We start from the raw sequence: 15,865 nt of genomic DNA on the forward strand, positions 1-15,865 counted from the left end.
CAGAGTTCAATTGAACAGTGGGCCTGCTGGCGTCAACCCCGGGCAGATAGTAGAGCTTGTGCTTCACATCCATTATTCCCCCAAGTTTGGGCTGTGTCAGAGTCCCGGTCAAGTCCTCATATATCCGCCAGTGCGGTCATAAACTGTGGAGGGTGAAGCCTTGGATGGTGTGGACAGTGCTCCTGTCAATGAGCCGAGATGTCTCCCAGCTTGAGTGGTGAACTGTCACCCTCTGTTGTCCGGTGGTCGGGGGGAACGGAGAGGTTGCGCTGTCTGCCATCATCGCCAGTGTGCAACCGTCAGAGGTGCACACAAGCGCTGCTCAGGGTGTGCGGCCGCTACACTCCATCTTGTGATAGACGCGGTGGCCATCTTGTCCATGCGGGCCCAGGCTGGTTATGGGAGATTTGTCGCGGAGCCAAGGTGCACCACCTCCGTCCAGCTCGGCGGCCCGGCCCCATCCCCCCAAGGACTCTTTTATGACTGAAAATGCAATTATTACCATCTCCTTAATAAACATATACATTTATAAACATATAAATTTACTGAACTCAAATATTTTAAAAATACAAATATATTTGGCTTCCTCCCATAAAAGTAATGTTTGCTGTAGCTTTTAGAGATGTCTCGGAAATGCCAGATCATCTGGGTGTATTTTCCCATAACAACTTTCCCTTAAAAGTTTAAGAAACACTCCAGGCACTTAAAGCCAATCAATGTTGTCCAAATGTGGATGATATTGATATTGCTCAAAGAAAATTGTAACTTTTGCTTCTTCAATATGGCAAGCAAAGGGCCAGACCACAGATGCATAAGGGTCTTGACTTGTGTCAAACTAGTCGAAATTTTTTGACACAGAACCCAGGAGAATGGTGCTAGTAACCTGCTGGCACTGTAACCACTTCAGCAGCTGTAGTGGTTAATGGTACTTGTATTGTCTATATTTGAAGGGACATGCATTACTTCAATTATTATTTTAACCCCTTAACAATGAGTGACGGACGAGGTCCGTTACTCAGGGGAAACCCTTAACGACGAGTGACGGACCTTGTCCGTCACGCGGTAAAATGAACCCCAGATCGCCGCGATCGCGTTGGTTAATGGTGCTCCGGTCTGCCTCTGTATTAGAGGCAGACCGGGAGCACCGGATCGGGCTGTCCCAGCACATGTGCCCGCTCTGACAGCATGTCAGAGCGAGCACATGTGCTGTGTATACTCAACTTCCGCCTCCCTGCACTTCCGGGTTCAGTGTGAAGTGCAGGGAGACGGATCAGTGCTGATCCTGGCCCCTGTGTAAAAAAAAATAAAGTTTATTTAAAATCCCACCCCCCTTTACCATTTTAATAAAAAAATTAACCCCTTCCCTGCCAATTGATCACTGACTACAGTGATCAATTGGCAGGGATTGCATTTTACTATGATCTGATTTTTTTTTTTTTTTTTTTTAACCCCTGAGGGTTAATTCTTTTTTTTTTTTTAACCCTTAGGGGTTAAATTAATTTTATTAATTAATTTAAGTATTTTAAAATTATATATTTAGCTAACTGGGGAGGGTGGAAGTTAGTGGGAAATTGGGGGATTTGGTGTTAGGCTAACTAGGGGTTAACGTTTAAAAAAGTTTTAAAATAAGCTTTAAAAAGTTAAAAATTAAGTTAAAAAAAAGTTTTAATAACGTTTAAGTAAAAAAAAAAAAAAAAAACATTTACCCAGTCCAAATAAAAATTAACCCCTTCCCTGCCAGTCGATCACTGCCTACAGTGATCAAAACACAGATCACAGTATTATACTGTGATCTAATTTTTTTTTAACCCCTGACGATTAACTTTTATTTATTTTTTAATCCTCAGGGGTTCAATTTATTTAATTAACTAATTTAAATATTGTATAATTAAATATTTTTTTCTAGCTGGGGTGGGTGGGAAAATGGGGAATTTACGGTTAGTGCTGCTTACTGCTAGTTAGGGGTTAACGGTAAAAAAAAAAAAAGCTTAGAAAAATGTTAAATCTGTAAAAAAAAAGTTTTAAGAAAGTTTAGGAAAGTTTAAAAAATTAAGAAGCAAAACAAAAGTTTAAAAAATAGTTTTAAAAAGTAAAAAAATACATTTAAAAACGCTCATTACCACTACACCTAGAACAAACTAGAGAAAAAATGATCCCACGCTAAGGTTCAAAATATGCCTTTTGAATTACCCCAGGGTGTATTCTTTAATAAATAGTATGTGTTTGTGGGGAAGTTTCAATAACCAACCATCTAAACTACTCCAAATTGGAACATGGACACAGCGTAAAACTTCAAAGTAGAAAAAAACTGAATGGCTGTGTCTCAAATGTGCCCCTTCAACATCCACATATACCTGGCAAAGGTACATACGGGGGGGGGGGTATTGCTGTACTCAGACACCACATAGCTGAGCAACATATGAAGTATTATACAGTCGTAGCACACATAAGGTTTGCAAAATATACTGTGCAAACTCACTTTGTGTGTCAAAAAGGCAGAAAAAACGCTTAGTACCACTACACCTGAAAAAATGAAAAATGAAGTATTATAGAGTGGTGGTACACATAAGGTTTGCAAAATATACTTTGCAAACTTTGTGTGTCAAAAAGGCAGAAAAAACGCTTATTACCACTACACCTGGTACAAGCTAGCGGAAAAATGATCCCACGCTAAGGTTCAAAATATGCCTTTTGAAATACCCTGGGGTGTCTACTTTAAGAAATGGTAGGCCTTTGTGGGGTAGTTTGAATTTAAAACCTGCGAAGATGCTTGGAAATTGCACATAGGCCCAGCGTCAAAATTCAAAGTTCTGTAAAAACTGATATGGCTTGGTCTCCTATATGGCACTGTAGCTTCACAAAATAGTGCCAAAGACCTTCATTGGGGATGTCTTTTACTCAGAAGACTTAGCTGAGCATAATTTGGGGGTTTCGAACTTAGTGGCACACATGAAATATACAAAATGCCCAGCAAAAATGCAACCGTATGTAAAAAAATGCCCAAACTAATTTTTTACCACATACTTTGGCATATATTGGTGAAAAAATGGGGGCATGCTAAGGCACAATATGCACCTTATGATATACCCTGGAGTGTCTACTTTTACAAATGGTAGGCCTTTGTGGTTTTTTATTTGAACAGTCAAACTGTTATAATACCCCAAATGGAAGCATAGGCTCATTAAATCCGTCTCTCAAAATTCTACTGTGAATACTGAAAAGGACAGGTCTCCTGTAGGGCACTGTAGCTTCACGAAATAGTGCCGAAGACATACAGTGGGGGTGTCCTTTTACTCAGAAGACTTAGCTGAGCATAATTTGGGGGGTTTGAACTTAGTGGCACATATGAAATATACAAAATGCCCAGCAAAAATGCAATCCGTATGTAAAAAATGCACAAAATTATTTTTTACCACATACTTTGGCATATATTGGTAAAAAAAATGGGGGCATGTTAAGGCACAATATGCACCTTATGAGATACCCTGGAGTGTCTACTTTTACAAATGGTAGGCCTTTGTGGGGTTTTTTTGAACAGTCAAACTACTATAATACCCCAAATGGAAGCATGGGCTCATTAAATCAGTTTCTCAAAATTCGACTGTGAATACTGAAAAAGACAGGTCTCCTATATGGCACTGTAGCTTCACAAAATAGTGCCAAAGACATACAATGGGGGTGTCATTTTACTCAGCAGATGTAACTGAACACAAAATAAAACTTTGTACAGGAATAGCACACACCAACTTTACAAAATACACATGAGAAGTTCTTTGTTATAAGTTTGTGTGCCAAAACCCCCCAAAAAACACAATTTTACTCCAATATTTAGCAGAGATTGGCGGTAATATGGCTACGTAGAAAGTGTCAAAACAACCTTAGGTAAATAGCCTGTGGTGTCTACTTTATATAAATATATACTTTTGTGTGGCAATTTTGTTTTCTTTTATGGCTATTAAGCTTACAAGAGAAACATACCAAATTCTAAAATCGCTCCACATTAAAAGTTTATTTTACTCCTTGTGCTTTGTGACCTGTAACTACCAAAACAAACTTAAAGGACCACTATAGTGCCAGGAAAACATACTCGTTTTCCTGGCACTATAGTGCCCTGAGGGTGCCCCCACCCTCAGGGACCCCCTCCCGCCGGGTTCTGGAGAGAGGAAGGGGTTAAACTTACCTCTTTCTCCAGCGCCGGGCGGGGAGCTTTCCTCCTCCTCTCCTTCTTCCTTGCGACGTCATCGGCTGAATGCGCATGCGCGGCAGGAGCCGCGCGCGCATTCAGCCGGTCGCATAGGAAAGCTCTCACTGTGATTTTCATTAAGCTGAAGTGGTCCTTTAAAATCACAGACACACTATATATTCTGTAAATCAGAACAACTGAATGAATTTATTTTTAATTACTTTCCTTAACCTGCACTAATTGTGCACACATTATTATTGCAAAAACTGTAAAAAAAAAAAGCCCTTTCTGTCCTTTAAAAAACCGTGTGTAATATGCGTCGGTGCAATAAATTAGTCAAATGCAAATTGCAGTTGAACGCAAACAGCAAAAAATGCAAAAAATGACGTTGTCATTAAGTGAAAGACAAGCTTCCGAAGCTCTGTCCTTAAGGGGTTAAACTAGCAAGCAAACACTTTTTAAAAATGTATACAAACAAATACTCAATACCTACCAATCTCAGTTTCAGACCATTCCACTGATAACAAACATAGGGCATCATTGTGCAGCAGCAAAGGTGAAAGCACGACACCGGAGCCTGCTTAGCATGAGTCCTCTGTCTCTTCTCCCCCTTTCAGGATATTGCAAAGTAAAGAGATATTCCAGCTGCACATGTGTAAATCTGTCAGGCATGCCTAATGCACTTTTCTGGCATTCCTAGGAATAGGACACTGATTGGTTTAATCGGTGTCCCCACCCTGGAGTGGGAGTGGAAAGCATTAGAAAGAAGAAGCAGGTAAATATGAAACAAATCATATTTACGAGTTATTTTCAACCTGCAGAGTGAGGCACTTGTCTCATTCAAAACTAAAGCTTTTTAATGAGCCAGATGCCTCAAAGTGATGCATGTCCTATTAAATCACCCTCATTTATGTTTGAATATGTACTGCTTTTCCGTTGACAATATGGCCAGTACTGCTCGACCGATGTCATAACTCTCCAAATTTGATGGACAAGGTGGAAGACTTAAATGGAAAGGAGACACTCACAGCCTCTCTCCGCGGGACAACAGAACGTTGCCTACAGACATGGACACTATGGTTAGACTTCATGTACAAACGTACTGTGCAGCTGGCCTGAGGGGCAACATTCTGGCCCAGGGGATCGGCAACTTGCTGGAACAATAAACCTGACTAACTTGACTGGAATCAGAAATGTACAATTAATATACTTGAGGCGGAGTAGAATGCTAGTGGGAGGCGCCTGGGTAGGAACAGAGTTGAGACACGGTCGCGGGGGATGTGACCACAGTTGTGTGTTGCCATGTGCTAACTAATGCTCTCCCAGTCACTCTCCCCCTTTTTTTAAATTTCATCTTGTACACTTCTCCTACTCTTTCTCGCTTCCTACCTCCTCTACACGCCTGCCCCCCTCCTATCTCTGCCTTCTTACCATGCAAACCATCTCCAGCCTTGGAGGGGCTGGGTGGGAGACTGGACTGTTGGCTTCTGGTTTCCCTATTTCTAAAAAACTAATTGTGACAGGTACTGACAAAAGTCCTGTTTGTGTCATTTGGTGAACACTGTTCGCACACATAAGACCAAAGATAGTGCAAACCACAGCTCCATACCTTCAACAGTTCTCGCATGTAATTATCCGTTACAACAATGGATATATATACTCTGTATTCAATGCTAGATGAATGACCAGTATTGTGGTGCTTGATACACCGGATTAATTGCTGTAATGCGATGTAGAATGCTACTCCTCCAAAAATGAAATAAAGATTTTCCACAAAAAAACAACAACAATATGGCCAGTGTTATCTTTAATGTTACTCTTGTCAGCATAATATCACTTTATTACTTGAAATAAAATTAACACATATGATGGAAGTGTGTTTGATGCATCAGCTAAACTGTTGGGTATTAATTGCAGAATGTTGACAAACTATTGATTGTTGAGATGACTAATGTGCTAGATAATGATTGATTAAATGTTAATCTATTATGGATTTTTTTCATATCCCTTCATATTTATAACAGTATGAAGCTACCCTGTGTTTTTGCACATAAGTATGTTCACTTGCCTGGAATTATTGGTTTATATTGCAGTCACATCTCATTTGATTATTCTGCTGTAAAATTAATAAAAAAAAAAAAAAACACAGAATAATACCGTAAGATTTTTAGTTAATCTCTAAACATTTTAATTTTTATACAAAGGGGAACACATTTATTTGGATATATACTTTTGTATATTATTAATATAAAAACATTTCACCATAAACAGTTTTGGCTTATGAATGTGCTCGGAGTGTCCCTTTAAATGTTACTGAAAGGTAGAAAAGGGTAGCAGCTTCCACACTGGAGAATTCTATTCCTAGTTTATTGTTTCGTTATTGAAATATTTAGTGTTACAATTAGAATTTGAAAACTATACCCCTTACTTTCTGTTTACTTAGTATAAAGACATGAACATTCTAAAGTTTAAAATGTCAAATAAACTGCCTATTACAATTATATGACAATGTACTTTAAAGGGACACTATAGTCACCTGAACAACTTTAGCTTAATGAAGCAGTTTTGGTGTATAGAACATGCCCCTGCAGCCTCACTGCTCAATCCTCTGCCATTTAGGAGTTAAATCCCTTTGTTTATGAACCCTAGTCACACCTCCCTGCATGTGACTTGCACAGCCTTCCATAAACACTTCCTGTAAAGAGAGCCCTATTTAAGCTTTCTTTATTGCAAGTTCTGTTTAATTAAGATTTTCTTATTCCCTGCTATGTTAATAGCTTGCTAGACCCTGCAAGAGCCTCCTGTATGTGATTAAAGTTCAATTTAGAGATTGAGATACAATTATTTAAGGTAAATTACATCTGTTTGAAAGTAAAATCAGGTTGTTTTTTTCATGCAGGCTCTGTCAATCATAGCCAGGGGAGGTGTGGCTAGGGCTGCATAAACTGAAACAAAGTGATTTAACTCCTAAATGACAGTGAATTGAGCAGTGAAATTGCAGGGGAATGATCTATACACTAAAACTGCTTTATTTAGCTAAAGTAATTTAGGTGACTATAGTGTTCCTTTAACCCCTTAAGGACACATGACATGTCATGATTCCCTTTTATTCCAGAAGCTTGGTCCTTAAGGGGTTAAGAATGAATCACAGCTAGTCAGGAATGCATTTTTCACTAATCTCGTGTGACCTTTCTCCTTGCAGTTGATTTCATTGGCTCCTATGATTCTTATGGATATCAGGCTCCTATGAAGACTTCACACCTCCAACTTCAGCCTTTGTACAAGTGAGTTCCTAAACGAATGTGTGTCGTATAAAATGTGATTGCTGGTTAATCCCTGTGCTACCGTTTTATTTATTTTGTTACGCACTGTGCCAGTATACTGTGCTCTAATTATGCAAAGACCCCAAATGTGAAACAGCTGCATTCATGTGAATATTCTGTCACCCTATAGTAAGATTACATATGTAAGTTTAAAGAGTGCAGGATATACAGATTGACCTAACCAATCAAGCCTTGCCCAAACAGGAAAAACATTACTGGATGCTTTATTCTAAAATATTAGAGGAATTTAAATTTCACTTTTACTTCTGTGCAATATTTCCCACCACGTTAAGATCTATCTATCTATATTCATCCATCCATTTTTCTGTTTGCGTCAGAATGTTTGTTTGTCTTTCTAGTGCATAAATAGGTCAGCAGTGAAACCCTAAATGTGGTCAATGTGGATAATATGGAATACCTATAATGATTATTTCAGTGATTATATTTTATGAGGGTGCATAAAGGCAGGCACCATTTTATATTTGTTGGTCAGCAACTGAACAAATAATATATACAGTTAGTAGGTGGTGCAGAGAAATCCCTCTAGATTTCACCTTGAACTGAAGATTTGCATTAAAGAATAGATCATACATACAGGGTAGTAGTCATATAATACAATAATGCAGAATACATTTAATTCATTTTAGTGAATTATAATTTACTAATCTATAACAAATAATTACACCGAAAATAGCTTGCGTGGGTAAAGATGGCTGGCTAATGACGTGAATTGCATCACAAAAAGGAGTGGATCTGCCTTAAAATAGGTAGGGGTTTACTTTAACTTCTGACAGGTCAGGCTGACATGAACAAACCTGGGGTGGCGGGACAGGATCCTAAAATTTGGACTTTACTGCTGAAACTGGGATATTTGGGAGGCCTGCTCACAGTAGAACAGGAAGCCCACAATTTAACCATTTAATTTTCTGTTCCAAGTGAGAAATTGACATAATCTGGACAGTTGAGTTGGTGTGCTTTGAGCATTGTGTTTGGAACTTGTAACATGTGTTATCTATATTTATATAATAATGTCATTGATGTTCTGAAATGGCTAATGAGACCTTATTTTATGTTGTAAAGTGATGCCTAGGAAAACAAATGTTACATTTCACAGAAGTATTATTAGTCTAAGTGGGGATCTAATCACTTTATGCTATAAAGCACCTTTATGAAAGTAAAGCTATTTTGAGATATAAATATTAATATTTTTTTTCATTTACTTTTGCAAGTTTATAAATAAGCCTCTAACACTATTTCCTTTCTTCCTAAGGCCTGGTTAGAGCTCTCTGCTGATCCTGCATCCACGGTGGACCCCCCTGCAGTCATCACAATCCCCACTTTGTTCTATCCCTAACCTTCTGTGCAAAGTCTTGTCTTTACACACGTCTTTTATCCTGATCACTGGTTGAAATGCCTTAACATAAACAGCAACAATGCTGATGTCCACAGATGTTTTAGCGATAATGTTAAGATGGTAGATTTAACATTTATTCACAGTGCAGACTGTAGGGTGGCCGATTAAAAAAAAAAAGCAACACTACTTACTGGTAACTTGCTATATTTTCTGAAACGCAATTATGGGATTACTGAAGGTTAAAAATTGCTCACTCCTGTAGCTCGGTTGAAACTAGTTTGGGAAATAGCACTTTAGATTTTGAATGAAGACCACGCTTAATGTGGAACAGATCACAATGGGGTATCAGTGGTGGTGGAATGAAAGTAGGAGGGTAAGGTTTCAATTATTGAGTACTTAAACCATTTTTATTTACCTTAAAGTAGATACACATTGTAACTAGAAGGGCCTCATGGGATGTGTGCACTAAAACGTGTAGTTAAGATTAAATAATTTGTATTAAACATTGCCATCAAAAGAAAGGCCTGATCAGATTATCGTAAATAGAATTTAGAGAATGACTCCATATATTAAGATATTCCATTCCACTAATACATATGGTAGGTTTCTTACCTCATACATTTTTGACCTAAGGTTCCAAAACCTGATTTTACATAAGGAAATGCTCTGCATATGTCAGAGGTTATCCATACCTTCCAACAGTCCCAGATCCAGATTTGAGGATCCATTCCAGCTGTTCCAGGGAACTTCAGAGACAAGGCACAGTGCTTGCATTGTGCAAACTGTACTCAGCACTGTTCAACAGTACTCTGCTCATAGACTACCCTGACTACCCGGACTGTCCAGTGCGACTTCTGATCATCCTGGTGTGCATGTTCTCCAGGCAACCATGCCCACTTTTTGGACAGGACCTCTCACACACCAATGAATGGAATTCATAAGGAGTACTCATGGGAAAAGTTCCAATAGTGGAGCATTAATAATGGAAGAAATAGTATAGTATCCCTACTAGTTGTTCTACTATAGCAACTTTACCCAGGTACTGCCTTTTTATAAGTAACCCCTGCAATAATTCCACTTCGTCCTGTAAATTGCATTGCATGTAAATAAAAGAATGAACACCCAATTACTAATCTCAGGTGGAATGTGCACGTGATGTATAATATACAAACATTTTTTACTACTTTTTAGTTTCCTCCAAGCAATAAAAATAGATTATAGATTTCTAATGCTACTGATAAAACCAACTTTTCTTTAATATTCCCCTTTCCATTTAAATCACTGCCACCACCACTGATGTGGGTAACCTTGTGAAAAATATGTGATTTGTGAATATGGAGCTTAAAACTATTTTTTAATTGTAACATATACTGTTGTTACTAATATTAGTTTTAAGCTGCTATAGCATTCGTTGTTTCCTCCCCAAATGTGAAGCAAAATTGTAAAGTGTAAAACACCGTAAGTGGAGCACTTATTTTGCCCTAAAAATGCTTGTAGGATATAAACAATTACCCTTTATTGCATCTGATACTTTTTTCCTTCAATATTATTTGTAAATGGAAACATTTAGTTTTAAATGCCATTACATTGACAGTGAAATGGTGAAATGTTGATGCATTACATCACAATGACCAGGCTAGGCTCTGGTTGGTGAGTTAGATAAAGTTAGAAGGACTAAACTTTTGGAGATGTTCTGATCGAAAAAACAAAAAGGGTGGTAAAGAGGGAAAAGTGTTCTACATAAGTAACATTGCTGTGTGATAGTTCTATTTATGGACTCACATTATGCAGAGCCACTAGCCCTGACTCAATCTATGTAATAATGGTGTGGCGCTGGCATATGTTGAGTTAATACCTTTGTCTTCTCATTTATTGATTTTGATCTAAAAGTACAAAAGGAAAAACACATGTAGCTTATCACTGTTCACAGTACAACCAATATTGTATAAACTCACGTGATGTGGAGGCTGTAACCAGTGTAAAACCTTACTGTGTGTATAGATGATACTTTCCCTCGGTGAGGTGAGATGTTACAAATGGTTGCATTATAAACTTGAAACCTTTTCTGTGCAAGCAAGATTTCAGATTGCTTATTATAAGAATATCACAATCATTTATTAGGTGAAAAGAAGAGCTCCACTCTGTCTGTTTAACATAATACAAAGTGTCATATTTGTCCAATTCATTGTGGGCTTTGCTGTCATATACCTTGCATATTATGCTATTTGTATGTGATAAGGAACCATAGATGGCATTGGGAAGTATTTAAGATTTTTACACTTGGTAGGCAGGGATAGGGCTTTATTAAACAGCATGGGAGTTTATTTATTAAGCAATGATTTGTGATAAGAAAACAAGCAATTAATAAAACATAAGCCAAAATAGCTGAGTTCAACAGAGTACAACTTGCCTAACTGGGCTATTGTTCTAACTCTGCTGTATAGTATTATGTGTTATTATCCAGCTGTCATCTCACCACAACTCAGTGTCCAATAAATAGAAACCAAAGTCTGTGCATTACGTGTGCCTGCACTCACTTCATTTCATTTAGGGGCAACTGTGAAATCCCTTACATGGGGAGTTCTGAAGGTGCAGTCCCCAGGAATACATCTATCTAATTCTGTAAAAATCGCATTATATATATTTCTTTTGAGCAATTGGGAAAGATTTAAATGGAAATTGCTTCCATGATAGTATTATCACTTGCAGTGGCATGTGTGTACTAGATTGTATGCCATTGGTCAGACTTTTAGACATTCCATCCAAAAGACATTCCATCAGGATGAGAGTTTACAATCTGGAGGGCTTTCAGTGGTGGGTAGCTTTCCCCATCTCATCTCCTGAACTCACTATATCCAGTCAAATATTACATCTACAGCCCACTGCTTAAAATCCAGCCCCAGCAACACATAACAACCCCCATCTACCCTCCAGCCTTTATATATCCAGCACTCATTTCTTGCTCCCAATTCATTTTTTTTCCTAACCTGACAATTCTATGTGTACCCTGACGCAATCACCAGCAGGCCCTCCCCCATTTCATCATTGGTGATCTTTTCCCCATCTTTTCAACAGTGTTCCTCCACTATATCTCAACCATGTCTTTAGTTCCTTTGTCTATGGATGCATCTACTCATTTTATCTTCCTTTTGTTTATCTTGTTGGTATAGACGATATATGAAATTTTGGAAGACTGTGTGATAGATGTAAAATTTTACATCTCATAGTATACAGTGAAGAACAATGATGCACTGAAGTGGGGGGGATTTACAATGGCTATTTTAAGAATATTCATTGTTTTTATATCTATACGTTTTCCCCGAATGATGCTAATAGATTATGTGGATCAGAAGGTTTACTACTTAGCCTTAATGATGCTTGCAGTTTTACATATGACCACTTAGTGCCGATGTTTCACCAATGTTTAAGGATACTTCAGGAAAAAAAATTCAGTTTTAATGTAAACATAAGCACTGTTTCTATGGAATTTTGCATCAGAGCAATAGAACATATTCATTTTACAAAATCAGTGTGTTCATTTTGAACCATTTTATATTTTATTGGGTATGACATTTTGCAGTGGTACACAGAGGAGGCTGGTACTGAGCGTGCTCTACCTGTGTATGCATGTCATGATGTAGCAGTATGTGTGCAGGGGAAGCTGATTCTGCCTGTAACGTGTGTGCATATAATGTCAATCGGGGGAAAGTCAAAAGTGCTGTCGAACACAGCAAAAGCATTTTTAATATTGTCCAGAATGTGGATAATTAAACTTTAGTTAGGTCAAAATGTCCTTAGCCTCGCTGAGTCTCAATTGCTAAAATACACTCGCCCTTAGGATAGAGAACTACCTTAGACTGCTTTTGGATTTTGATCTCTTAAAAACCAAGGAGTCTTAACCTACGTGCAACTTCTAGAGGAAGGATGGTTAGGAGCTACTACTCCATACCCAGCAATATTCTGTCCAGTAAAGAGCCACCTGATTTATTGTGTAATTGATTCCAGTACTGTCAATCTTAACAGCATCCACATCAAAGTAACTTTACGTCTGAATTTGAAATGGTCATATTTCAAATGATGTGCTTTTGAAATATATTATGTGACTTTTAAACTTTTGTATGGAGAAATTAAGCTAATTGTGTTATTGGGTTTACTGAATATGTTAATTACAAAAATTAAAAAAAAGCTAAATAAAGTTTGTAAATGTGACAGAACATCCTTCCTGGTTTACGAAGCCAGCTACTATGAAAGTTAAGATTCCTTGGTTCTATGAAAGAAGGATCAGTTTTTCTACTGGGTCACCTGGCCTTTTCCAACGTCAGTGCCATAGATTAGGGGCAATATCTACAAGATTAAAATAACACGAATGAATGATTGAGTTGCTTTATAAAATATGTGTAGGGGATCATACTATGTGTGCCATGGGGAAGTTGGCATTTCCTGCACTGTACCTTTATATATATGTCATAGTATAGCAGTGTGTGGTGCGATAGGTTGGCACTGCAGCTTACCCATAGAGATGTATACATGCCAGTATGCATGTGTGTGAGGATTTTCATTATTTCTGCCACACTGTACGTATGTATATAGTGTAGAAATATGTTTGTCTGAGAATGTTGCCATTGTCACTGTCTGCACTAAATTTGTATGCATGCTACGGTTTTGATTTATAATAGAGGCACTGTCTGAGCTATATAGCTATGCCATAATGTGATTTCACAGGTGAAAGGTTCTCTACATGTTACTGTGAAGCATTGAGGGGAAGCCTAACAGTGCCTCCGATCTATGTACTTGACCGGATACAGCAGGGTATGAAGATAAGGTTGATGTTTGACGACATCAGTCATAACCACTTACCTGTTCCCCTGGAAGTTAAGGCAAACTCTCTGTGTTCTGGTTTAAAGTGTGTAAGGGTTTGTTTTTTTGTTTGTTTTTTTCAAACGCTGTACCTCAGATGATGTTAATTTTTTTGTATATTTGAATTAAAAAGTGTTTTGATTCTTTATCTGTTTGTGTTATTTTTTGGTGTTTGGAGTGTGGGAGAATACAGATGGCATCTTCAAAAACTAAAACGTATTCAATAAATGCCAAGGGCAAAACAAAAATTTGTGGGAAAATGGTCTTTCCTCCATGATATTGTTAAATCTATCTCTTATTCATGAAAGTAAAAATGAGGTTGTACACATAAGCTCACTGAATAAGAATTTGTGGAGAATAAGTGATTATTTTACAGATCAGATAAAACAAATCTTAGGTGAAGAATTGTTAAAGTTTGGCTATTTTGAGTAAAATTTTCATATATTTTCTCAATTGTCCTTAATTCCTTTGACACAGAATATTAAAAAAAATAATAATACACTGCTGAAAAAAATAAAGGGAACACTTAAACAACACAATGTAACTCCAAGTCAATCACACTTTTGTGAAATCAAACCGTCCACTTAGGAAGCAACACTGAGTGACAATCAATTTTACATGCTGTTGTGCAAATGGGATAGACAACAGGTGGAAATTATAAGCAATTAGCAAGACACCCCCAATAAAGGAGTGGTTCTGCAGGTGGTGACCACAGACCACTTCTCAGTTCTTATGCTTCCTGGCTGATGATTTGGTCACTTTTGAATGCTGGCGGTGCTTTCACTCTAGTAGTAGCATGAGACAGAGTCTACAACCCACACTAGTGGCTCAGGTAGTGCAGCTCATCCAGGATGGCACATCAATGCAAGCTGTGGCAAGAAGGTTTGCTGTGTCTGTCAGCGTAGTGTCCAGAGCATGGAGGTGCTACCAGGAGACAGGCCAGTACATCAGGAGACGTGGAGGAGGCCGTAGGAGGGCAACAACCCATCAGCAAGACCGCTACCTCCTCCTTTGTGCAAGGAGGAACAGGAGGAGCACTGCCATAGGCCTGCAAAATGACCTCCAGCAGGCCACAAATGTGCATGTGTCTGCTCAAACGGTCAGAAACAGACTCCATGAGGGTGGAGACGCCGTGGAGAATGTTCTGCTGCCTGCAACATCCTCCAGCATGACTGGTTTGGAAGTGGGTCAGTAATGGTGTGGGGTGGCATTTCTTTGGGGGGCCGCACAGCCCTCCATGTGCTCGCCAGAGGTAGCCTGACTGCCATTAGGTACCGAGATGAGATCCTCAGACCCCTTGTGAGACCATATGCTGGTGCGGTTGGCCCTGGGTTCCTCCTAATGCACGACAATGCTAGACCTCATGTGGCTGGAGTGTGTCAGCAGTTCCTGCAAGATGATGGCATTGATGCTATGGACTGCCCCCCCCCCCCCCCCCGTTCCCCAGACCTGAATCCAATTGAGCACATCTAGGACATCATGTCTCGCTCCATCCACCAACTTCACGTTGCACCACAGACTGTCCAGGAGTTGGCAGATGCTTTAGTCCAGGTCTGGGAGGAGATCAGTCAGGAGACCATCCGCCACCTCATCAGGAGCATGCACAGGCGTTGTAGGGAGGTCATACAGGCACGTGGAGGCCACACACACTACTGAGCCTCATTTTGACTTGTTTTAAGGACATTACATCAAAGTTGGATCAGCCTGTAGTGTGTTTTTCCACTTTAATTTTGAGTGTGACTCCAAATCCAGACCTCCATGGGTTGAAAATTTTGATTTCCATTTTTTTTTATTTTTGTGTGATTTTGTTTTCAGCATATTCAACTATGTAAAGAACAAAGTAGTTCAGAAGAATATTTAATTAATTCACATCTAGGATGTGTTATTTTTGTGTTCCCTTTATTTTTTGAGCAGTGTATAAGGGTGTAACGGCACCCCGGGCATAAAAGGGGTTAAACGCTGTTTAGAGGATATTCCCCTTCCAGATACACAGGCAACTACCAAGGACACCAATCCACCGAACAGGAAACCATATGAATGCCGTAAACAGTCAAACCAGAACCATACGAATGCTATAAACAGCCGAATAGGAAAAAACATCTGAATAGGTTTACACTCCTAGCAGTCAAACTGGAACAGCATACAATA

The 15,865-nt window shown here is 38.8% G+C and overlaps 1 protein-coding gene across 3 annotated transcripts in view; it reads left to right on the plus strand.

The window, feature by feature from the left end:
* NKAIN1 (sodium/potassium transporting ATPase interacting 1) overlaps nt 1–13,779 on the plus strand; it is a 53,103-nt gene extending 39,324 nt beyond the window's left edge. For all 3 annotated transcript variants that reach the window (XM_063453976.1, XM_063453993.1, XM_063453985.1), the window contains 2 exons: nt 7,386–7,467; nt 8,777–13,779. In XM_063453976.1, the coding sequence (XP_063310046.1) occupies nt 7,386–7,467; nt 8,777–8,786 (92 nt within the window). In that variant the 3' untranslated portion in view covers nt 8,787–13,779. The remainder of the gene's footprint in view (nt 1–7,385; nt 7,468–8,776) is intronic.
* Nucleotides 13,780–15,865: the final 2,086 nt, after the last annotated feature.

This window comes from Pelobates fuscus, chromosome 1 (assembly GCF_036172605.1).
Source record: "Pelobates fuscus isolate aPelFus1 chromosome 1, aPelFus1.pri, whole genome shotgun sequence".
NCBI classification, from domain to species: domain Eukaryota; kingdom Metazoa; phylum Chordata; class Amphibia; order Anura; family Pelobatidae; genus Pelobates; species Pelobates fuscus.